Source organism: Mytilus galloprovincialis, chromosome 2 (genome assembly GCF_965363235.1).
Source record: "Mytilus galloprovincialis chromosome 2, xbMytGall1.hap1.1, whole genome shotgun sequence".
Taxonomy (NCBI): domain Eukaryota; kingdom Metazoa; phylum Mollusca; class Bivalvia; order Mytilida; family Mytilidae; genus Mytilus; species Mytilus galloprovincialis.
In genome coordinates, this window is record NC_134839.1 from 25,681,465 (window position 1) to 25,707,529 (window position 26,065).

The 26,065-nt window shown below is 33.0% G+C and overlaps 1 protein-coding gene and 1 long non-coding RNA gene across 2 annotated transcripts; both read right to left on the minus strand.

Annotated features, from left to right (window-relative positions):
• Positions 1–914: 914 nt before the first annotated feature.
• On the minus strand, positions 915–7,355 carry LOC143062006 (uncharacterized). Its single transcript, XM_076233860.1, has 5 exons — positions 7,232–7,355; positions 6,331–6,498; positions 5,950–6,108; positions 5,259–5,435; positions 915–2,045 (listed from the first exon to the last, which is right to left on the minus strand). Exons 2-5 carry the CDS (start codon positions 6,496–6,498, stop codon positions 915–917), a joined length of 1,635 nt encoding a protein of 544 aa, XP_076089975.1. The 5' UTR covers positions 7,232–7,355.
• A 4,879-nt stretch (positions 7,356–12,234) lies between these two features.
• On the minus strand, positions 12,235–14,686 carry LOC143062184 (uncharacterized). Its single transcript, XR_012974597.1, has 3 exons — positions 14,645–14,686; positions 12,967–13,049; positions 12,235–12,369 (listed from the first exon to the last, which is right to left on the minus strand). It is a non-coding gene; the product is annotated as an uncharacterized LOC143062184 (long non-coding RNA).
• Between the last annotated feature and the right edge of the window lie 11,379 nt (positions 14,687–26,065).

The window sequence follows — 26,065 nt, forward strand, 5'->3', positions numbered from 1 at the left end:
AATACTTAACTTTTAAGCAAACAACAATCCAAATGACTCAGTATAACAAAACCAATCAAGTCTATGTCATGAAATTAGCAATTAGGTGTCATGATTTCTATCATGTCTATTGTTCAACTCCTATTATGATGGACAATAAACATCAAAGACTAGAAGGACTTGTGGTGCCTCTGCATTGAATAAATTAAAAACAAAAATAACTCAACATTTCACATACAATCCTGTATATCACATTTTGGTACCACACGACTATAAACAGACAATGGGTGGGATGAGGTGGGATTAAAATAACTTCACTTGCAGGCTATAAACATACATTACAGTACAAACGTTGCCTATTCTGTCAAACGTTTGCCTCCTCATTGAGTGGATATTAAACAAATGAGACAGAATCACATGGACTTCCGCCTAAGTTAATTGGCCAATGAGGTTATGACCATATCCTCAGTGTCCAATATCTTCTTGCTACAGTTCCATTAAGTTATGGGTAGCAGAAACTCTACAGACTTCCTGAAGATGAAACCCAAAATCTCAAATACAGTATAATGCCTCTTCCCAAAACTCAAAATAAAACATATCTTCTTTCTTAATATTATTTATTACATAACAAGTGTTGTACAGATAACATAATTATACATTGCTCTTAGATTCACAAAATGTATGCATGGGTATTTTATAAATTTAACAATAATAACTTGTGCAATTTCAATTATTCAAATAAAACTTATCAAAATGATAGTTACGATGAAAACATTTTAATTACCAATGCAAGTACAATGAATATGGTGCAAATACTTCATTAAACTTCCTCAATCTTAGGGCTAGATCACAATTAAGATTACTTTTACTCTTTGTTAAAAACATGAACTAAACTAGAATAGTCAGCTTGTTCTTTAAATACAGTTTCAATATTTTCAGAGACCCTGAGATAATCTCAATGCAATACTGCCTGCATCAACTAATGTATGAATTCTACTATAGTACTCGGCACTTGTTCTGCCAAACCAACCAATATATTTCATTGCCTGGTCTACATTTTCAGCTGCCCCTGATAAAGCCATGGTAACTGCACAACCTGATCGAAAGCTATGGGGGGTTTCTCCTTCATAAATTCCCAACAGTGATAAGTAATAACGCAATCTCTCATACATGACAGAGTAATTGACAGCCTTATCCAACACTCTGCCTTTTTCAGAAACTATTCTGAACAAATAACCTACTGACATATCAACTGTACTGACTTGGCAAAAATTAACATAATCAAGCAGACCTTGTACAGGACAAATAGACAAGTCATCACACTTTTTAATAACAAATGTATTACTCTTTCCCTTATCACCTCGGAGTGTCTTTCCAAACGTATGTTGAAAAACCAAGCCACTATTATCATTTAATACTTTTACCTCCTGAGCAACAACTAAAGAAAGGTCACTAGCCCTATCACCTGCAAAAAATTGTAGTTTCATCCAAGCTCTATCTCTATACAGAATATACCTCTCCCGTAATGACAGACCAGGGCTTTTAATTTCCCTATCAATGTATGAACACATTGCCTTAATTTTTGATAAAAATATAGGCTTAGCTTGTTTTGGCAATACATGTGCACTGGCTTGTTCTTCCCTGATTAGTTTAAGATATTCTTTTACTATGGGGGCACAAGCAGGGTTACCAGACTTAGAAAAAATGTCCCAATATCTCCCAAAGCCATTATCATCAAATATATTAACCAATTGATTAATCACCCCTTCAACTGTACCGGACGCCAGTCGTTTTGGACAAAAACAGTCAAACTCCCCCTTTTGGCCTAAATGTTTGCAATGAACACCGTGAATAGTAGTTTTTCCAGAAAAATCCTTCCAAATTAAAAATCTTCGAATATCATCAGGTGTACAAACTGACAAATGTTTGCAATCTAAATCTTGGAGAAATTGGAGAAAAGAACCTTGAAAACTTTTCTTCCTCTTGTGACCTGATGAACAAGTTATTCGTTTATCTAACTCGTCCATTCTTCCCTCAATTTTTTCCAAATCAATGTCACTATTTATCTGCAATGACAAATATAAGGTCCATTTTTAGGTCAATGACAAAAAATTTAACAATTAAAAATTGAAAATATCTTAATAGGACTTATAACCTCAAAAGAAATACAATGCACATGCATTACCCAATAACAATATACATATTTTTCATAAATAAAAAGATTAGCAACACTGGTACATTAAAATTATACAAAAACATTCAATTCATTTTAAGTTCACTTGAAATATCCGTATTACAGATGTATTACTTCACATGAAATATAAACAAAAATAAGATCAAGAAAAAGAAACTCTGAATGCCCACAATGGCCATCTTAAACCAAATTCATCAACAACAAAGCCTTTCCTTGAAGGTGCTTTGACAACCCCTTTTTGACCCCTAGCTCCTAGAAGAATGGAGGTTGATGAACAACTAGTCAACATTGGCCACCACATAGGAACTGGATAAAGTTCAGGTACCACAACTGTGCAAGAAACTGACTGTTCCTTCAAAAAACATAGCAAAGGAAAAATCAATACATAGGGTGGATATACATACATATTAGATTCTGCCTTTAAATCTTGGGAAAACACATTAACACCAGAGGTTTCTGGTGTTAACCATGGGGTAAAATGTCTAAGTGGCCTACTGTCTACTGATTGCATTACATTCGAGTCTAAAGACATAAGATCAACAGTATGTGGACCAAATCGAGAATCAACTAAAACCCATGAAGCATTACTCAACATAGTATCAGCCGTGTTCAAAATTCTAGAAGGACCATCAGCCTTATTCAGTTCAGATGGAACAAAACTTAGATGCAAATCAACATTTTGCCCAGCGACCAACTGAAATATATCCTTCATAATACAATTCAAGGCCGGACATTTGCTCCCTTGACTATTCCAGGCTCCTATTACCGCCATGCTATCAGTTAATACATCAACCCGAGAGTCTAATAAAGATTTTCCCAAAGATTGCAATGCCTTCAAAATGGCTTCAGCCTCCTTTTCGTGAATAGGTCTAGTATCATCAGCCAACCAATAATCACCCATAGTCAAATGGTTGTCACCTAAATTCACAAGTGCCCCATATCTATAACCTGAAGAGTCTGTAACCATGTCAATCTTATTATGAAATTCTGGTCTCCATTTTGAGAAGCCTTCCCATTTGTCCAAAAATTTCCAATATTCAATCTCCTCTTTAAGAGGTCCAAATACCCTAACAGGCCTACTACATTTAGTACAAACAGAAATAGCAGCATTCACCTCCCTGCAAAAAAGCTTACAGCCAGGTACAGCTAATTGCATACTAATACACTTTCCAGAAAACCTTTGTAAAGTTCTCAAGTCTACCTCCTTAGAAGACAAAATAAATTCACGCAACTCAATAAATTTTTTCCGCTTATCCTCTGGTAAAATAAATGCTTGCTTTTCCGAATCAACGAAAAAACCAAGAAATTTCTTACAAAATTCTGGAACCAATGAACACTTCTTAAGCGAGAGTATACCCCAACCTTGTCAAAACCTCCAGCATAACATAAACCAACCTCCTACCTTCGAACTCTTTCTCCTCACTAGACTGCAATGGGCCCCCTCGAGTTACTGAAAACCTATCATCAATATATAATGTATTCAGTACATTTAATTTTCTTAAATATGATGTTACACACATCCCTATTGACTGGTATATGAATGGGTTTGCTTTCCAACCAAAGGGCAATGTTGTGTAAGTCATGTAAAATCCCCCAAACTGAATACCAAAATATGTAAATGAATGTTGACTAAGTTTAACATGGTCATAACCTGACTTTTCATCATATGTTACCATTAATGCATCTTTCTGTACTAATCTAGGAATATCTTTCAAAGTTTCAAGATGAAATGGTAAATCTTTCACCCACAAATTTAAAAAACGTTCATCATGGCATAAACGTGGCTTGCTGGGTTCGACTGTAAGTGGCATTACTATTCTAGGGGGTTCACATTCACCAACTGCTCCCAACAGCTTAACTGAACCCATAGCAATTTTCTCGCATAATTCTTTTGAAATAAAATCAACATGTTGCTTACAAATTTTTGAATTTTGAAAATATTGATTTGGAGGGATATCCGAATCATAGAAACGACCCTTAAAATTTCCTTTAAAGTATCTGAAAAAATCTGTAGCATCAACCCCATTTATAAGCCATTTTAGTATATCTTTATCATCTGTCCCTACTAGAATATCTTTCCAGTTAGACAAATGGTGATGAATCTGACCGCTTAGAAAAAGATCAGGATCACGCAAAGGAAAAGTCCCACTATCAAAATGAACACCACATGCACCATTCAGAACTTCTTCAGCCGAAGGAACGTGTGTTGTAAGTGAAGGAGTTTCACCTCCAAGTGTTACCCATGCTGGTTCTTGGCGTACTTGTACCTTTTCGGGATTAAAACCACTTTCCATTTCCCATTCTGGAACATGAATGTTGAATGAATTTAAACTTCCCAATGTATTACTATTCTGAAGAGAAAATAAAACTCTCTCTATATCCAAGAACCAACATAAGAGCACTTTAAGGAGAAACCCCTTCACCTACAATCCACGTGGAACATGTAGAACCACTAGGGTATCAGTGACCCTTGAATTGTAAATGAAGACATTTCAAATAGAGAAAAATAAAATAAAATAAAAAACAAAATATTTCACAATAAATTAAAATTCCCCAATTAATTGAACATACAAATATACGAAAAACATTATTTTCCCTTTGCAGCCTTCATTTTGTCACAGTCTCTTATCTGATGACTTGTACTCTCGCAAAACAGACAAGCACCTCTCTGGCGTATTCCAGAATTTCGGGGTCTACCCCTATAATTATCATTAAAGCCACCTGGATATGGCGGTTGCAAGTAAGGCATAGCATTGTATGGATACATACAAGGAGCCTGGTATTGCGGGTATAAATTATGCAATGGCGAATCTTCAGGTTTTGGAGTAGTATCCTTTTCAGGTTGCTTTTCCTTTAAACACTTCGACACAGCTTTTGTGATTGCATCCGCAACCTTACCACCCAGTACGGACAAACACAAAGAAGAGATATCTAATTTTAATTGATGTCGGTTTGCCTGACGTATTAACTCTTCAAAAGTATCGGCATCATCATGATTAACCCGTCTTGCAGCTTTAGCAAGTTCCTCCAGAGTAAGTAATATGAGTGAATCACTAGGATTATCTTGCAGACAAAGTGTCCTCACCTTCTCCTTTAAGTTCTTAACAACTTCTTCTTTTGTAGTATTCTCTAAGTTAGCAATCCTGTCTTCCAAATCGTCCCTCTTCCTTTTATTTGTCCCATTGTTGTTGTTGTCACCACTACTCTGCACAATGTCACCACTCATCTGCACATTGCCAGGATTAGCACTAGTAGTGGGAGTCTTAAAAACAGAAAACAAAATCGGTCTTAAAAACAGAAACAAAACCGGTATCATTATTAACACACATTACATAACACCAGTCAATGCCAGTGAATCACTATTAATATCAAAATTCTATGTAAATTACCACAGTGTTGTCAATATTTTCATTTATAAATATGAATAAACATATACTTGGATTCAACCAGTATGGATTACGTCACAGTAAGACAAGTAATTATGTATTAACCAACAAGACAATTTTATATTTTTATATGCTCGTTATGTGGTACAATTTGTTGCTCATAAGTGAAGGCCACACAAAGACCATAAATGATGGCATTGTCCAATTACTTCTTAGGTTATTATCTCATTGGCATACAATTTTAGAAATTCTCTAGTGCGATCATTGATTTGTCTTCTAAGCTTGTCATCCTAGTCAATGTGCAGAATTGTATATATAAAATTCAATAGATTTAATTTTATCTGCCAGCCAAGACATTACATTCAAAGTGCAGGACTAGAAATTACTTACTTGATCTTGTGACTGGGTTAAATCTTGTCCACTAGGTTGCCCATATTCATTTGCATACAGTATCAAACAATGTGTGGCCCACCTGGCTTCTTCAACTGTATTATCTCTATTGGCAAATTGAAGTAAATCTTGTAGTTCTGCACCAGTTAAATCCAGAACCTGATCAATAATTTAAAACAAAAACAAAAAAATGACAAATAAAACTCAACAGAGCTTTTGTTTTACTTCTTGTACTAGTAACCTTGCTAAATTTAAATAAAACTGGTTTATTTATAATGTATTACAAAACACTTGACTTGCATATGATTGTCTATAAATGGTTTTAAAATAGTAGCAAGATAAATCAAGTCAAACAATGAAATGATTAATAGTACTACAAACCTGTTGCCTCAGATCATCCATGGATAAATTATCCAATTTGTTGTCCTTTTGAAAACGGGCAAACTCCTTTAAGCCCTGTGGTTGTCCTCCTCTTATTCTCTTAATAGCTGTCACTAACCGTACCCCTTTTAATGAGTGCCTCCGTTTCAAACACGTGGGTAAAACCATCTGAAAATACACAACTCTACACACTAGTCTAGACATCAAATGACCTTGCGCACCTGTTGAGGGAAATCCCCTTTTGGCATTTTTTAAAAACTATCTGAAGTACCACACATAATAAACGAACATAGGCAAATGTTATTTATCATTATAATCTTAAAGAAACAAACAACATTTTTAAAAGTGTCTATCATTTGATTATATAAATCAAATCTTATAAAATCTATGATAACACGTGTCGAGCGCACCTTTCGCCACGACGGGATTGTTGAAAATCTTTATACCTCATTAAATTTTGTGAGAAACTATGAAATGAACATATCTTATCAACCAGTTTAGAATATAAATACAATACAAATGTTAAAAAAAAAAAAAACATTGGTCCTATAGATATAATTTATTTCGCACTCGACCTCGTGGTGTCGGACTTTCCGGCCAATCTAAAATTTATTATATCTCCTTGGCCCTGGTTATTTTTTCAAATTATACCTTATAACCCTTGTCATTATTCTTCAATTATATCTCAAAACCTCTTGCTTTATCAAAAAATAAATATTACGGTACCATATCCAAATAAATCAAACCATCTCCTTGGCCCTCGCCATTTTTCCAGTATCATATCTCATGGCCTCTTGCCCATTTAAAAATGTATTATGTCTATTGCTATTCTCAAATTACATGACCTCTTGTCATTCTTATATCATATGGCCTCTTGCCATTTAAAATAAAAAATATATACCTTTCCTATGAAGTATGTTGCCAACTTGGCCTGAGCAGTCAGGACACGGTCCGCTCTCTTCAGTGGATATTAAACAAATGAGACAGAATCACATGGACTTCCGCCTAAGTTAATTGGCCAATGAGGTTATTAATATATTAGTAGTTCATATGACCAAAAAAATACCTCCATTCAAATTTGAATCTTTAACTATTCAAATGTGTACAGTATGATCATTTTATGTTTTTATTTCATAAAGGTAGGTAAGGCCATGAGCTTGTCGTTTTATGTAGCGTTCTGGTATGACGACGTTTAGATTAACAGTACTTAACAACAATATTTCATTTTTTTTTTTAAATTATCATTTCCAGACTGTAATGCTCTTCAACTTCGTATTCGATTTTGGCCTTCTGGTCTGATTCGTACACCACTATTGAGTCTTATTTGGACGAAACGCGCGACTGACGTACACAAAATATAATTCTTGTGTTGTTAAATTTAGTTTTTTTAAATGCATTACAAGAAGACTAGATATAAACGTGTTTACATAGAATTTAACAATAACGTGAATGTGTACCTATCCAGTATTCACCGCTCGCTTGTCCTAACCCATTTTTATAATGTTGCCAATCCCTGTAGAAATTAACAGATCCATTGAAGCGACGTTGAATAACCTAAATGAAAGGAAGAAGCACTTCTATGTACCCGGTATTTATCCTCAAAAGATGGTATTAAATAAGGGTTACCAGGTACATACATGAAATTAATTCTGTATGATACCCGCTGTGAAAGCTATCAAAACGTCAGTTGGATATGAGGCTAACTTGTATTGGTTAAGAAAGTCAGAGTACCTGGACAGAATCGCCGACCTTTCACCAATCTTAGTCAATCAAATAGTTAATTTTACTACCTGGTCAAAACTATAATTAACACATTTTATGCCAAAGTCCATTGCCGATTTGCTATAACGAGCGAAAAGCAAAATGTCGATTTGAAAATATAACTTCCAAATATTCCTCAATAAACTGTTACAGAAGAAGTCATTGACAAGGAACATTTATTTCAGTTGTCTTGAAAATATTACGATATTTAAGACCTAGAGCTTCATAAACATCGTAGCCGACATATCGCAATAACCAAAAACTTACATCACTGCCCACAGCTGCAAAGAAGGCTATTTTTTACTTGCAAACAAAGGGTATAACTGAAAAGCATCGTACACAACCAAGACGTACGTGCAAATGCGAAAAAAAGTTATGTTCCCGTGTGGAAGTAAATGTCGCCAAAAGCCTACATGCAAGAATGTAATAAGCGAAGAAAATTAACTTTGGCATTAATATTTAATTTTAACGTAGCCTTTAAATTAATACATTGTCATGTAACTATCATTGTCTTTTTTAGATCAAGTTTTTTTTTATAAATTTCCTGTTTACAAAACTTTTTTTGAATTTTTCGAAAAACTAAGGATTTTCTTATCCCAGGCATAGATTACCTTAGCCGTATTTGGCACAACTTTCTTTAATTTTAGATCCTCAATGCTCTTCAACTTTGTACTTGTTTGGCTTTATAAATATTTTGATTTGAGCGTCACTGATGAGTCTTATGTAGACGAAACGCGCGTCTGGCGTACTAAATTATAATCCTGGTACCTTTGATAACTAATTATTGTATTATAATTATTGAAACGAAACGTGTGGAATGCATATTTGAAAAAAATACATATATGGTCAAAATACTCATATGGTCCGACCTGTTAATAGCCATACGAGTATATACATTGTATTCATATGGTCCTACCATACGCGTACGGTCGGACCATACGCGTATGGTCGGACCATATGAGTATACGCATATGGTTATGACCATACGCGTATGGTCAAAATACTCATATGGTCCGAAAAATTTACATTACAAAAGACGATATCCACTATATATGAAGTTCGTGCGATTCTCTCAGTCTAGTCATGCCAGACCGTAACACCACAGAAAGGTGTTTGAAACGGATGAGAAGCTTAGTCCCATAAATATGATATTCTACTCAATTCCACAACTCCTCTAAAACCATTGCATGGTAAGTTACTAGATGAATTTTTGTGCCGAAAATTTTACAATCCAGAATACGTTTTTTTTCTCTCTATCGAATGACCGAAATTTAAGAAATAATATTCATACAATATAACATAACGTATCGAGTCCTGTTTGCCTGGGGGTTACAAGGAAACTATTGCCTCAAATGTTCTAAAAGGTAAATTAACATGAATCGTCCAGTACACATCTTAGTACTATAATCTATGACTAACGAGACGGTTTTAATTTTGAAATTATCAATTTCCCCGCCTTAGTAGCAATACTAGTATACTTACTCCACCTGCATATGGAATATACATTTCCAACCTTATTCGAGATTCAAGAGCTTGCAGCAGCTTCTTCTCAGACTTTTTAAAACCAATGCCTTTTTGTGTTTATTTGATACACATGACGTGGCTTTGTACTTATAATCCCGTCATTATGTAATCATGCTTTTGAACATTTTTGTATTCTTGTCTATCATTTTTGCCAGTGTGCTTTGTCTACATGCCTTTTTGTGCTTCTTTGTTACATATTTGATTTTTTATAGTGATTAAGATTACAACACCATGTTGATTGCTGTACCTGTATGTTAACATTTTTACCTATTATGCCTCTTTGTTTTTTTCACACATCGTTGTCAATATAATTGAATTTAAGCGACCGTCATACAAGTTAGATAGCTAGCTATAAAACCAGATTTAATCCACAATTCTGTTTTTGGCATGATGTTGTCTGTGTATTTCGGACTGCTATTTCGAGAGTCTCCTAGGGATTATTCGCCTTTTGGAAATAAACGTGAGGATCTTATTCTCACGCCAATGATTTCTATCATGTCTTTTTGATCTATTGGAATAAAAGGTCAATGTTCTTTTTATTATGTATTTATATTTTTAACATCAGTGATTAACGATATGTACCTGCTTAGAAGCACATCCAAAATCAAACCCATAGATTCCAGATTCCGTAACATAGTGATGCATGTAGCATAACTGCAAATATAAATTAAGCAAATTTGTTTTCTTTTACATTATTGAATTTGTGAGATAAATGTTTTATAATTGAGTAAGTTATAGTCGGAAATTTTAAGAAATTTAGTATATTTCATTCAATTAATTTTATCACCATATTTTTGGTTGAGACATTTATTCCTAGATTCTTTCTTACAGAAACGAATAATAAACGATATAAATATATACCGTATTATTAAAGATTACAAAATTCTAAATAAAAAGAAGTGTGATCATAAAAAATGTCAATCAGATTAATTGACTTCAGCATTAATACTTTCTTATTAGTATTCCAAAATTGGATAAAAAAAAGCGTTGTGCAGACTAGGACAGCTTTAGTTTCTTGCTTGTTTGAAACTAGTAAGTTAATAAACTTTGTCTTTGAAATATATACAACAACAAAAGAATCAAAAACAGTAATACAACAAGCAATAAATATACCAAATAATATAAGACCTATTCAACGATTGTATATACCTTCAGTTGAGAACGACTACAACAGGTAAAATATGAGGGGTCGTCAAAACAATAATAGTATTGATCACTATTGAATGTTTTGCCAGAAATTTATTTGCTAGGCAATGATAAACCTTCCAGCAGAGTCCAAATGAGATGGATTTTATTGATTAAATGTGAAGAAAAGGATGGGATTTAAATATCATTTCACCTTATTAGACGTTGAGCTTCAAGCGGTCTTGATGCACTTTGAAAATGAAAAAAAATGGATGGTTGTAGGTGATGTTAAATTAACCAATGATTTATGTCTGTTGACAAGGAAGGCACATGTTTCTACAATGTCTGTTAAATTTGGCATTGGTCCATGATATATCTGCCGAATCCGATTAAATTAAAAACTATTTTTCTTTTGCTGTTTGTGCTTTCCGCAATTGGAATCAAATCACATAAAACACACATTCTTCATTGTGGTAAGACATCCTTCTCATTTTCCCAAAGAAAAATCGAGAAAAAATAAGAAAATAAACAAAAAGCGATTTATGATCGACTAAAAATGATTCAAATATGAAGGCGAAGCATAATGTCAAAATATAACATCATAAACTGAAATTCGACCGTGTCATCAAATGCATACCCATCACAAACATATTTTAGACTTAGTTCAGGCGCACAAAACATGCGACGGAGTTTTACTAGTCTTATTAGATTGAAAACCTTCCTTTGAATGGTCAGAGTTGAAATTTTAAAAGAATTATAAGTTCGACAGAAAGAAAAGATTACAAAAACAGAGCTATGTTTATGAAAATGGAAATAGAGAAACAAAGTCCGAAAAGGTGACAGCAAAACAAAATATAGCAATGACAGGGTAACATATAAAAAACACGGACCCCATTAAACTCCAGTGCTAAGCAAGTCCCGCTTCCTGTAAGGAACATAAAGGGAAATTTTTGGAACAGGATAAAGACTCTTCGACAAAGGGACACGGTGTATAGATATAAGAAGATGTGGTATGAGTGCCAATGTTGTCTTTCGGAACACGGCCAATCAGTTTGTGAGGACAACCATATAATCAAATGGAGGTTGTTCTTAGTCGTTAGACTCCAAACCCTCGCCTGATACTGTCCAAAAAGACTTTGCAATGTCATTAAGCTCTATAGTAACTAACGAGTTGAAATATAAATTCCATACGTAGGTTTGTACTGCTTAAATGTTTTAACATTGGAACAAGAAGTCAATTACATGTTTCCCTATTCATTAAGGAAATACACCAACTTTAACAAGGTATCTTGAAGCAGATGAGTCCTTCGTTGATAAGAAAAAAAAATGTGATATTTTTCTTCGGCCTTAAAATTAATAAATTTAGCCCTCCCAAAATATGATATGTCTATCAGGTAAAGTAAAGATCGGTTAAAAAAATCCAACTCGACTGTGTTTTTAATATATTTTATGTAGCAAAATGGTCAAGACAGTATACAATATATAACTGCCAAATCGAATATGCATACGTAATTATATTCATGATGTTTTTTCTGTCTTTGAGATGAGCCTTCAATTTTACTGTAAACTGTATATGTCATTAGTCGGTGTCGATAGTTGTTGAAAAGGTTTAGTACTAGTACTGTTTCACTGAAATTTCGAGAAATTTACATTGACTCTCAATAAATAACCTTTAAAAGTATAAATGTATGAATGAAAATATAAAAAAATTACAAAACAAAAGAAGAAATATTTATTGCTGATCAATTTGGGATTGTCATATTGCATGCATATAATAGGACATTGTCGATATTTGTGTGCTCTTATTACAGTGTTTCATCGGTATACTCAATATTTCACAAATGATATGGTTTCACAAATGAAATCGGATATGTTCCTTACGTCGTAACTACAATCCCTTTCCCTTTCATCAATGTGACCTACCGAATCAGACTATTTACCGGATTTGTTATCACATAAGCAACACGACGGGTGTCATGTGCACTATTGTTTGTCTGTTTGTCTTTTTGATTTTTAGCCATGGCGTTGTCATTTTATTTTCGATATATGAGTTTGACTGTTTCTTTGGTATCTTTCGCCCCTCGCTCTTTCAATACATTGTTTGGTGTATAAAAAGGGACAAGCTTCTTCCACTCGTACCAGGTCTTATCTAAGACGTAAATAAATAATACTTTGTTCTACATATCAGGCCTTTTTAAAACGAGTTTTTAGAAAAGATTTTCAAACCTCGTCATCACCACATTGGATTCGATGGACGCAGTCATCTGCACTTTCCATTGCAGTGCATGACAGACATTCTTGTCCACCTTCTAAAAATGATTAAAAAAGAAAAGAAAGTAATGATCAATAAAGCTTGCTAATAACTTAACCGATGCTTAAAGTTTTCAGGAACTAATCACCTTGCCGAAGCCCCTTCAATATACCCCGTTTTTTATGGGGTTCGTATTGTTCAGACTTTATGCTGTGTTTTGTAAACTGTTCATTTTGTTTGCCATTTAGTTGTCACTTTTCATCGACCTATGAGTTTTAATATTCCTTTGGTATCTCTTTTATTCAAGATAGAAGTTAACCTTGGTTGTTTAGAAAATACTTCACTGTCTCTTGAAAATATGATTTGATGAACAATTGTAATTGCTACCCATCTGGTTATGATATCACTGAAACTTCGCTATAAGATTTCATTTACATTGCAATTTAAAGATATGCAGGAAATATGAATTTAATAGACATTTTGTTTACGCTTTTAAGTGGTTAAATTTCATGCAAAAAGGGGAAAAAAATGCAAACCCGTAAAATCGGCAAATTGAGATCCGTTTGGCACTTTATTTATGAGTCGCATGTATTGCATTTTATCAATACTGTTTGTTTCAGTGTCGTTTCAACACGCAAAGCTCTGTATTCTGCGTCATGCATTATATGTTACTGTGTATTATGTTATAAAATGTGACCTTTAACAAGGCTGAAATGATGGAAAGTACATGTATTTTCCGGTGTCACAGACAATGCATATTCACTCTACCTTAAAGATAACTCCTCCAGGTTTTCACTTTGCTGGTTATTTGTACATACATTTGTATATTGAAAGTGGTCTGTGTATTGATTTTTATACATATTTGCTTATTTGGGAGATAGTTGTAATTTTTGGTGTATATACACCAATAAGAGGTGCATAGAATTTCAGAATTACTCCTTAAGTTTGAATGATAGAATGCTTCACTTTGCTGGATGTTTGTATATATATGAAGGTGTGCATATGGTCAGGGTTTTGTTTTTTAATAATATTTGCTTTTTTCAAATTTTGGGAGATAGTTGAACTTCTAATATTTTATATGCTTGCATAAGAGGTGCATTATATATAATTTCTGAATACCATCTATAGTTTGAATGCTAAGAAGTTTTCACTTTGCTAGCTTTTTGTTCATATCTTGAAGGTATATTAATGGTCACGGTTTTGATTTTCATGCATATTTATTTTATAGGAGATAGTTGAACGTAGTTATTTCTTATTATATACGTGTCTATGAAGTGCGTAGCATTTTCTTATAACTCTTCCTACATTAAACCTTAAACCTGTGAGCTCCCACATTCAACGTTGTGTATTTAAAAAAAATAGTTTGTATCTGCAGGGACATCATTTATGTCTCCCAGGCAAAACAAAAATGTCTCAAAGAAAATGATAGACTTTATTGTATTACATTTATTTCAGAGTGGAGTGCGGGGAATCACTTTGTCTAGTTTTTAGATAAATAAAATAGATAAATTGCTCCTTGAAAATATAGTCAACTTTAACACTTCTGGTCTTAAAAATTCTTCCATGAAGTTGATGCGTTATCACCAATATATATAAACTGTATATTAAATTCCAATTATTGAATACTTGTATTCTGTTGTTCCCTATACTCACCAGCTACCATCATTGTATTTAGGAAAACAATCAGGAGGAAATCTAGAAATGAATGATATGTCATGAAGGTTTAAATGGTTACAATTTAAAAACATGGAATATGTAGCAATTTTCAGTTCTTGTGTTTATTCAAACCTTTGCCATGATATTGTAACGAAAACCGAGCGATCAGGCTTTGATGTTAAACTATAAATGTGTAACCCTTAGTGTTTTGCTATAAGAATGTGTTTTATAACAATGTATAAGTATATATGAACTAAAGTTATAACTGGCGACCCTTCTTTGGTAGCGTGGTACTCTGGTATCGTGGTACTTTGCGGTATACCGGTAGATCTAAGATTGGTTCTGTATAGGTTTTGTGGTACTTAGTGGTATTCTGGTAGATCTTAGTTTGGTTCTGTTTAGGTTTATGTAAGAATAACAGACTCGTTAAATAAAAATCAACTTGCATTAACTTTAATATGCGTTAAATATCTACAATTCATACAAATAGTATATTTCTCAGTGCTCATTATTTTATTCTAACAAATAAATACTTTATTAACCCTAGAATATCGTAAAGAAAATGAATAGCGGAAATATAAATACCTCGAAAGTTTAGTTTGATTATCGGCAAATGGTAAATCAAATTCAATGTCAAAATATAACGTTTCTCTCGAGAAGTTATTCTTTAAATGCAACTCGAGAAGTTATTCTCTAAATGCAACTTGTAAAAGAATTAACAAGCCCACATTATACGGAAGTAGTCTAATTACTACTTAACGTAACGGTACCCAAATTGCACCGGGGACCCAAATTGCACCTATTTACCAAAAATAGCTGCGGATATCTTACAAGATTTCCAAGAGACTAAACAAGAACAAGAAATCACAGGAAAAAATTTAATATTAAACAAACTTAACACAGTATCTCCATCAACAGTTGTTGCTTTTACAGACGGTTCTTGCCAATCCAACCCAGGACCTTGTGGAGCAGGTGCAATTGTAATCTTCAACAATAAAGAAATTGAACTTAAACAACCAGTTTCAAAAAGGGGTTCAATTCTTTTGGCAGAGCTGGTTGCAATAAAATTAGTATTAGATTATGTAAGCAGAATTGAAAACAAAACATTAATTGAAGAAGTAAAAATATTTTCGGACAGTCAAACAGCAATTGGAATTTTAACATTAAATTGGAAAATTGAAAATAACAGATCCACTTCACATGAAATTATTTCCCTTATTAAATGTATCCAAAAACACCATGGAATAAGAATTAATTTTGATTGGACCCCAGGACATGCAGATGTTAGAGGAAATGAAATAGCTGATAAACTAGCTAAAGAGGCAGCTAAAGAGGCAAATCAAATTCAGAAAGAAGCCCATATTACAGTAACTAAACAAGATATTAAAACAGCAGCAAGAATTTTAGTAAATAAAAAGTGGCAACATAGATGGGATAATAGTGATACAGGAAGATTTTATTATAACTTTCATCAGACTGTCAGCAATAAATCGACATTTAATTATCCAGATCACAAAACAGCAAAAATTATTAGAAATTTAAGATCCGGATACTACCTAAAAAATTATCAAAACAAAATCAATCAAAATATAGACCCAAAGTGTGAATGCGGTCAATTAGAAACTGTGGAACATTATTTACTATTTTGTGAAAATTATGAAGAGGCAAGACAGAAACTTATACATGAGATATACTTCAACACGGGATCGTTACATATTGATTTGGAACTTTTATTGTCAATAGAAAAAAACGACAATGTCTCCGTCTCTAATGAAACACTAATGCGATTGTTGGGTGACTTTATTTGCGAGTCGCGCCGGTTTGATTAATGTAATGTTAGATTTTTTTTATTTTTTTTCTTTATTTTTTTTTTCTTTCTTTTCCTTTAAATTTTCATGTTAATTAATAAATGTAGATATATTTTTTAATTTTTGGAAAAATATGTTAAGCACAGTTGCCACCTAATAGTATGTATTTTAAAGTACAAGTGAGTTGTTTACCAGAGTGAAATATAAATACACGCGAGATTTAAATAATTACAAGGGAGACAATCCAGTGTCAACAGCGACACCTACAGAATACAGAATATACAATTTGAATTTTTATGATTTTATATCATGCATGTCTTTCAACATAGGTAAAACTATTTAAATATACACAAAATGTTCACAGTATTTATCAACAGATGAAGTGTTTACTGAAAAAGCAAAATGTACGAAAACGTCACCGTGCGACGTCATCAAAACGTCATCTTTTTAAAATTAGCAAATACAATGTGTTAAAAGTATCTATTTGTTAAAAAATTAAGAGTAAGCATGGACTAATATTCAATTGTTAAAAATATTTGAAAAAATTAATCGACAACTCTGTTATTCGACTTTTGACGATGCAAATTTAAGCATGGATGCAATTTGGGTACTCCTCATTACAGAATCATTGATGGTTTGCAGGTCAGTTCAGACCATTTTTTCTATGATTCTATATGGATTTAAAATTAATTTGGTGAAATCATATATTAAATAATGATACATCTACAAAATAAACTCATAATGAAAACTTTTGTCTGAAGCATAAAAAAACGTAGGTTAAAAAACTGTCAAAATAGGTGCAATTTGGGTACCCTCACGTTAGCATGGTTAGTCTGGTAAATGGTTTCGGTACATGTATATATTTAAATCGCTTGGAATTAGCGTGTGTTACTTGCCCAGGGTAAAGTCGTACTGAAGTCTTATCCGTTTTCTGTACCGTATTTATACTTAGGTAAACCATTTACCGAAAAGATTTACCATTTACCATTTTGGTTTACCATTTACCTAAATTACCAAAGCCACACGTCATAACAAAAATAGGTTATGACGTCATTGTGTTGTACGTCATTTGAAGTAAACAATTCACAGGTGTTCCGATTGTAAAAACATGGACAAGAATAATAAAAAGTTAACAATCATAGTTATGCAAGAAATGAATAATAAAAACAGTCAATTAACGGTAAGGTTTTAACAACACCATCACACAATTTTAGGGAAAACAAGTTCCATTCCAAAGGACCCCCATTTCGTTACAATATTTATCAGTTAGTGTTCGTCTTATGAGTGTGTACACTCCTTTCGTTTCTTTCGCTTCTCTTTTATAGAGATTAATAACTGATTTTTCAATCATCATCTTTCTCCTCATGTACTAGATTTTAACTCTGACTACAATTACAAACAGTAGTGTCATGCTGCATGCGTCCATACGTAATTCGAATTTGATTCGCATTATCAAATTCGAATTAGTTTAATTCACATTCGAAATGTTTGACGTCCGAACGTAAATTCTAATACGAATTACAATGCGAGTCAAACTTGCTCTACTGTCGAAACGACTTTAAAATTTAATTCGCATTATAAACTATACTGCGTTCAAACGAAATTCGATTTCGATTCGTATTAACTAACTCGAACTAGTTTAATTCGCAGTCGAAACATTTTACGTCCAAACGTAAAGTCGAATTCGAATTGCAACGCGCGTCAACTTCGCTTTACTGTCCGAACGACGTTAACAAAAATGCATTTCTAATGCGTTTTAGCCAATTAAAAAAAAGAACAGAGTGTGAACGCGACTAGCGAATTTGATTTGCATTCGATTCGAATTCAATTGGAATTAAATGTACATCTGAAGTAGGCATTCAGGAGGCTCAAAGGTACAAAAATTTCAGCATTTTTTTTCAATACAAATTTTATTTATTACTTTATTAGTTTTTACTTTATCATATGGTACAAACATCAACTAAAAAACAATTTGTGTTGAATCCAGATATCATCATAAAAGCTCCAAAGTATCTCCCTTTGGTGAAAAAATGCCATATTTTGTCATTAAAATTGAAATATTTTTTATAACCCATCGGTGACCTATACTTATTATTATTTTTTTTTCAAATAAGCTGTACTTAAACTAAACTATGGTAAAATCTAAGTGATTTCTGTATTATAATTCTTTTTTTATTTCGATATTACCTCTATTTTTCTTATTAGTTCAACAGAAAAAAGTACCTTTTCAAAAATGTATGCTTCTTTTGAAGGTAGTTTGTGATCTTAAATGAACGGTGACCTCATTTTTTAATTTTATTTTTCTATTGAGTATATGATAAAGTTCATTTATAGAAAACTATATTTAAAAAAAATGATTTATACCCGCAAGCTACCTTGATTGATTATAATTAATTCGAGTTACACCTCAGGAAGTGGCTAAAACAAAGTATAATTCGAATTAATGCGAATTAACTGATAAGTATTCGCATCTGATTCGAATTTAATTCGAATAAAATTTACTAGTTATCAAAGGTACCAGGATTATATACTATAATTTAATACGCCAGACGCGCGTTTCGTCTACATATGACTCATCAGTGACGCTTAGATCAAAAAAGTTATAAAGCCTACTCGAATATTAAAGAATTTATATCATATATTTCAGATATTGATACATAAATTAAGTAACTTAGCGCTACATGTTGCTGTTGAAGGAAATTTTAAATTCCATATATTTTTGTCATGTTTTGCTTCAACGGATATCGCTGATTACACGAATTAATGTGTATCAGAAAGACAAATCTGAAATTACCTACAAAAGATAAAGATGCCCTTCCATTCACTTTTGGATAAATATTAGTACTCTAAATTTGCAAACATCTATCAGAAAATACTGAACTCCGTGGAAATTTAAAAAACGGAAAGTCTCTAATCAAATGACAACATCAAAAGCTAAAACACACCCAAAGAATTGATAACAACTGTCATATTACTGACTTGTTACAGGCATTTTCTTATATAGAAAATGGTGGATCAAACCTGGTTTTATAGCTATCTAAACATTAAATTCCATTATGTTGACAACGATGTGTAAACAAAACAAACAGAAATAATAGATAGAATGTCCATAATAGGGGTACATCAGTCAACATTGTGTTATAATTTTACTCATAACAAAACAAACAAATATGTAACAAAGAAGCACATAAAAGCATATAGACAAAGCACATTAGCAAAACTTAAAGACAAAAATACAAAAAATAAAATCGAATTTATTTGTGTGAACGAGGCATAAGATAAAGCTAACATGGAAATGACCATACAAAACTCGTGTATTCTGGATGGAATGCAATTTGTCATAGAATATAAAACAAAAAACTTACACATGGTTACTTTCAGCACATCCATGTAACTGTTCAGGTTCACAGCACTGATAAGATAACAATAATTAGAATATGGAATATCATATAAGAAAGTGCGTTTATTGTAACATATTCTGCGTATCACCTTTTATGGTCATTTCATAATACTTTTGACGTCGCTCCGTATAAAAACTGTCATCCAGCTTTCATATTTTTGCCTTTGATCGTGCCTGCAGATGAGCTCTCGGATAATCCGATGTATGGAAGTTTTATAATTTGTGTGTACCCTCGATGAATGTTTATACACTTTTGATATGCCGAATTCAATTATAATCACGTTTACAACTCATGCTTGTTTAAGTAACGCACATAATTTTGTCAATATAAAGGATCTATAATAACGTCACACAGGAAGGTTAGTCTACATTTTAAATCAGATTTAACTCACCGTTTTCTTTGTAAAAATGCCTGTACCAAGTCACGAATATTTCAGCTGGTTTCTGGTCGTTCCGTTAAATGTCCCAGTCACACTAAACCATAATTGCATCACGCTCACCGCGATCTAAAATAAATTCAGATCGACATTTTAGTTGTTTTCACGATGCTACTACGTTCTGATTACGTGTCTACATTTTGCAACCGATTATACCACGTTTTCACGACGCTTATTCTGCGGCCTAACAGCGATTATCACGATCTTACTACGCCTATAGCGTTCTCACTACGACAATACCACGATTCATCCGAATGCAATACGATCTTACCACGCTTCTTCTACGATTATAGCACGCTTCTACTACCATGATTTTACGATCTTTCAACGTTCAAATCGCGATCTAAACACGCTCTTAGCAATGACGTCAACATCATGATCGATATAAAATTATTAACACTGTTCTATTCCTTCTAATTTTCATTAAGACGTAGAATTCTCGAAAACAACTCAGGCATGCCACTAAAATCTACAAGAACTCATGGACGTGTTTGTAGGGTTAGAGGTAGAGTTAGATTGGCCTCTTATACAAGTCCTGATCCAGATGAAATGTCGATTAAACCAATCCAACCTGAATCACAACGTATTCTGAACCATCACGATCAAATGACGATATTATATTGAACAATAGTGGGAATGATACAGATGTATCAGGCATGGTTTAGCTGTTTGAAATTAGGAACATGAGGTCCAAATTACATTCAAACAAAAACCTAGAGAGAATTTATATATTTTACGTGACAATGACAATGAACCCGAGCATGGCTAGAACTCTAAATGATCGTAGTTTGAACGCAGTTATGTCGTAAGACGAGTGTGGTGAGGACGGCATGAGTTTGCTAGAATCGTACTATGGTCTTAGACAGCGTAGTATAACGTGGTATAGTCGTAGAAGTTGTAGGGTCGCGGGGAGAACGTGATGGTCGTAGTGAGGTCGTAGAAACGTCGCTGTGATATCTTAGCGCAATCTCTTCCACTAGAATTGCGCTTTCGCTCGGCTCTCGCTACGATGGTACATCGACCTTTTCGATCCTACCACGACCTTACTGCGCTCTCGCTCCGCTTTTACTACGATCTGATTTCGCCACGACCGCACCAAAATTGTTTTGAACATGTTAAAGGTTGACTAATGACTATTTTCGTGGTGATCGCTGATTTTTTTCGTTTTTTCTTTCAATGGAAAACACTTTTAAGGGACTCTGTAACTTCCAGCACTGTTATTTCGGAGAAAAAAAATATGGTACTTTATGGCTTCGGAAGTTTCTTTTTAGTTCCTTGGAATATTTTTACGATAAATAAAGACCAGATATTTACGTTGCAGACACATTAATCCATAACACAATGTACAACATAATATTAGTTTACTCAAAACCTATTTTGAATACTCGAAAACTAAGATCGAACAAAACACGCCTCGGTAAATCGATTGGATTCATTCGGATAAATACAAAGTTAGTGCAGAAAGGTTTGGTATTTTTGAATTCATTCCACACTGGGCCATTTTCAATTGGATTTTCAAACTTTACTTAAATTCAGAGTTTGTATCCAATGTATGCACTTTTATTTATTATAGATTATTTATAACAGATCACCAAATTAAACAGGCCTGCAATTAGTTCGTAAACCGAAATTTAATTATTTCGTTTTTGCTTATGTGCTTTTTCTATATGCCTTTTTGTGTTTCTTTGATACATCTGACGTGGCTATGTACCTATTGTGTTATTTTCTATGGTACATTTTTGTATTTTTGTCTTTAAGTTTTGCTTATGTGCTTTGTCTATATGCTTTTATGTGCTTCTTTGTTACATATTTGTTTGTTTTGTTATAACACAATGTTGGCTGATTTACCCTTATTATGGACATTTTATCTATTATTTCTGTTTGTTTTGTTTACACATCGTTGTCAACATAATGGAATTAATTATTTAATGTTTAGATAGCTATAAAACCAGGTTTAATCCACCATTTTCTATATAAGAAAATGCCTGTAACAAGTCAGTAATATGACAGTTGTTATCAATTCTTTGGGTGTGTTTTAGCTTTTGATGTTGTCATTTGATTAGAGACTTTCCGTTTTTTAAATTTCCACGGAGTTCAGTATTTTCTGATAGATGTTTGCAAATTTAGAGTACTAATATTTATCCAAAAGTGAATGGAAGGGCATCTTTATCTTTTGTAGGTAATTTCAGATTTGTCTTTCTGATACACATTAATTCGTGTAATCAGCGATATCCGTTGAAGCAAAACATGACAAAAATATATGGAATTTAAAATTTCTTTCAACAGCAACATGTAGCGCTAAGTTACTTAATTTATGTATCAATATCTGAAATATATGATATAAATTCTTTAATATTCGAGTAGGCTTTATAACTTTTTTGATCTGAGCGTCACTGATGAGTCATATGTAGACGAAACGCGCGTCTGGCGTATTAAATTATAGTATATAATCTTGGTACCTTTGATAACTATTAACACCACTGGGTCGATGCCTCTGCTGATGAACGTTTCGTCTCCGATGGTATCACCAGCCCAGTAGTCAGCACTTCGGTGTTGACATGAATACTAATAATTTGGTCATTTTTATAAATTTCCTGTTACAAAACTTTGAATTTTTAGAAAAAACTAAGGATTTTCTTGTCCTCGGAATAGATTACCTTAGGCGTATTTGGCACAACTTTTTTGGAATTTTAGGTCCTCCATGCTCTTCAGTTTTGAAATTGTTTGGCTTTATAACGTTTTTGTTCTGAGCATCACTGGTGAGTATTATGTAGACGAAACGCGCGTCTGGCGTATCAAATTAATGTATAACCCTTGTACCTTTGATAACTATTGAAAACCTTTTAGACTTGGTCCATGTGAGTGAAAAAAAATACAAAGGACCTAACTCCTTTGAATCATTTGATAACACGATAAGGATGAGCTAGAAACAAATATTTGAAACCTGAAATTTGTATTTTTAATCCGTCGTATTCCTTCGATAATTTATAAATATCGTTTTTAACGTACACACAATATTGTGACAAATCTGGACTTATTATTGTTATTATTTAACGTATTATTTATTGTATATGACATATATTTATTTGAATATTGCCGGGTGGTCAACTTCTCGAGAGAATTAAAGACAACGAAACAGCTTGCAGCAATTTTTCACGTTTCCTGTCTTGATTTCCCTGAAAGATTACTGTTTTTAGGGAAGTAAAAGTAATGTTTCTATGTTCTAAGTGTTTAAAAAAGGGTATACCAACAAGGTATAATTGGTAAAGTTGAAGTGTTCATTGATGCTCTGTCTTTTGTGTTCTGATTAAAATTTTGTTATTATTGTTTGTTTTTGCGTCGTTTTTCATCTTGAGAATGGTGTTGTCAGTTTTTTTTTTTTTTTTTAGTTTTTTTATTATTGTGCTGACGATTTGTAATTGTCCCCTTGGTATCTCCTCTTTAATTTGAAATAACCTTGGTGTTATAGTCATTTTGGTCCGTGATTTTGAGGATGCCTTTTATTTTACATTCAAGTAATTAAACATTGAATAAAATGTCGATGTTCTTGATGTTATTATATTAATATTATCTTTGTATACACCAGCTATTAACTATATATATACCTGTTGAGAAGCACATCCAAAATCAAACCCAGAGGTTCCAGATTCTGTTACATAGTGATACATGTAACATAGCTGCAAATACATATCAACCAAAATGTATTGCTTTTCTTTATTATTTTCTTTTGTTCATTATGTTTCATGAAACAGTTGATAAAGGTACAAAGTTGTAGTCAATGTATAAATGTATAAAACTCATGTTTATTTGATTGTTCTTAGTAAAATATCTTGTTCCTGAGTTTTTTTTTCTTTCTGTAGCGAGTAAAAGATTAATGACATACCCTTAAAACTTCCTCAAACAATAAAAACGAGATAAAGACTGGTTTAATAAGATATATGAATAAGCTCATTTGTCCGCGGAAACATTATCTTTAAATATTATCCTTTAAAGTAAATGCTGAAAATGGATGTAAAAATTCAATCGTTGACAATACTAGAACAACTTAAAATTCAGACGTGATTGAGTGTTAAAAACTGTGTCCTTGAAACTTATGCAACCAAAAACAAAATATGAAAAAAAAAACCACAAATACCCTAATAATGTGGTATAAAAATAAAATTGAGAAAGGAAATAAGGAATGTGTCAAAGCGGCAACAACCCGACCATAGAGCAGACAACAGCAATAAATGTATACAAATACCAAATAATGCCAATATGTCATTTATCTTTCAATATATAAATATCAGTACTTGATTGTCATTTAATATGCATATAAATCATCAATATTCAGGTGTGTTTTTGTATCTCCCTCATGCAAAGCTCTGATTCCTTTCACGGATTTGGCTATACTTCTTGGACCTTTTGGATTATAGCTCTTCATCTTTTATATAAGCTTTGGATTTCAAATATTTTGGCCACGAGCATCACTGAAGAGACATGTATTGTCCAAATGCGCATCTGGTGCAGGAAAATTGGTACTGTTAATGTTATTACAGTGTTTCAACTGTACAATCAATACCTTTTTTTGGTTATACACATCAATAATACCAAAAGAGAGATAATTCTGCTTTTTGTACTAGGTTTATCCTAGTGATAATTAAATAATCATTTGGTAACAAGACAATAACAACCAAAACCAAGGAGTAAACAAAGACTCATAAAACCAAAGGACATTTACATCAACAGTTATAAATAATAAATAAGAAACAACACGAACTCAACTAAAAACCGGGAGTGAAATTAGATGCTCCGGAAGGGTAAGCTTTTCCTGCACCGTATACGGCACCCGTCGTGTTATTCCTTTGTTCAGTTCGGTAATGATTGAAGTTTATTATGACTGAGGAAGAATAACAGATATGATTTCTGACACTCGTTTGTCATAATGGCCAATCAGCTCATGATGGCGACTGTAAAATGTCTTGAGTGATGACCTTAATTTGATTGATTCATAGCCCTGTCTTAGCAACTTTTGAAAAGCAGTATTACTCGTTCAACAAAATCAACGTACTTTGAGCTAGCTCTAGAATAAAATATCAATTGAGAAAGCAGGCATTGCTACAAAGAGTTCTTTGGTTCATACCTCGTTATCATCACATTGGATTCGATGATTGCAGTCATTAGCACTCTCCACTGCAGTGCATGACAGACATTCTTGTCCACCTTCTAAAAACAATTTAAAAAAAGAAAATAATAATGATCAACAAACTGTGTCATATCGTTTCTTAGGATTTTCCCTTTTGGCCATGGCGTTGTCAGTTGATCATCGACTTATGAGTTTGAATGTCACTCTGGTATCTTTCATCGTTCTTTACGATGTAGCTACCTTGGTTGTTGAGAAATGTACCACTATCTCTAAAATGATAATGCCATTGAATAATTATTGATGCTCCTAACCGAATATGATAGCACTGAAACTTATCTTTGAAAAAAGAAAGGCTAAAGATACCAAAGGGACATTCAAACCCAGAAGTTGAAAATAAATTGACAACTCTATGGCTGAAAAACAAAAAACAAACAAAAATAACAACGGTACACAAACACAACAGAGATAAGATAATAATATAAATACGTTTATTGCAATAAGCACAGTTATGCTATAGCACATTTGAATAACAACATTATCATGTGTAAGCAACATGAAATTTATATTAATACATAGGTATACAAAACATAGAACACTAATGACTGAGCAACAGGAACCCCACCAAAAACTTGGCGAGATCCCAGGTAA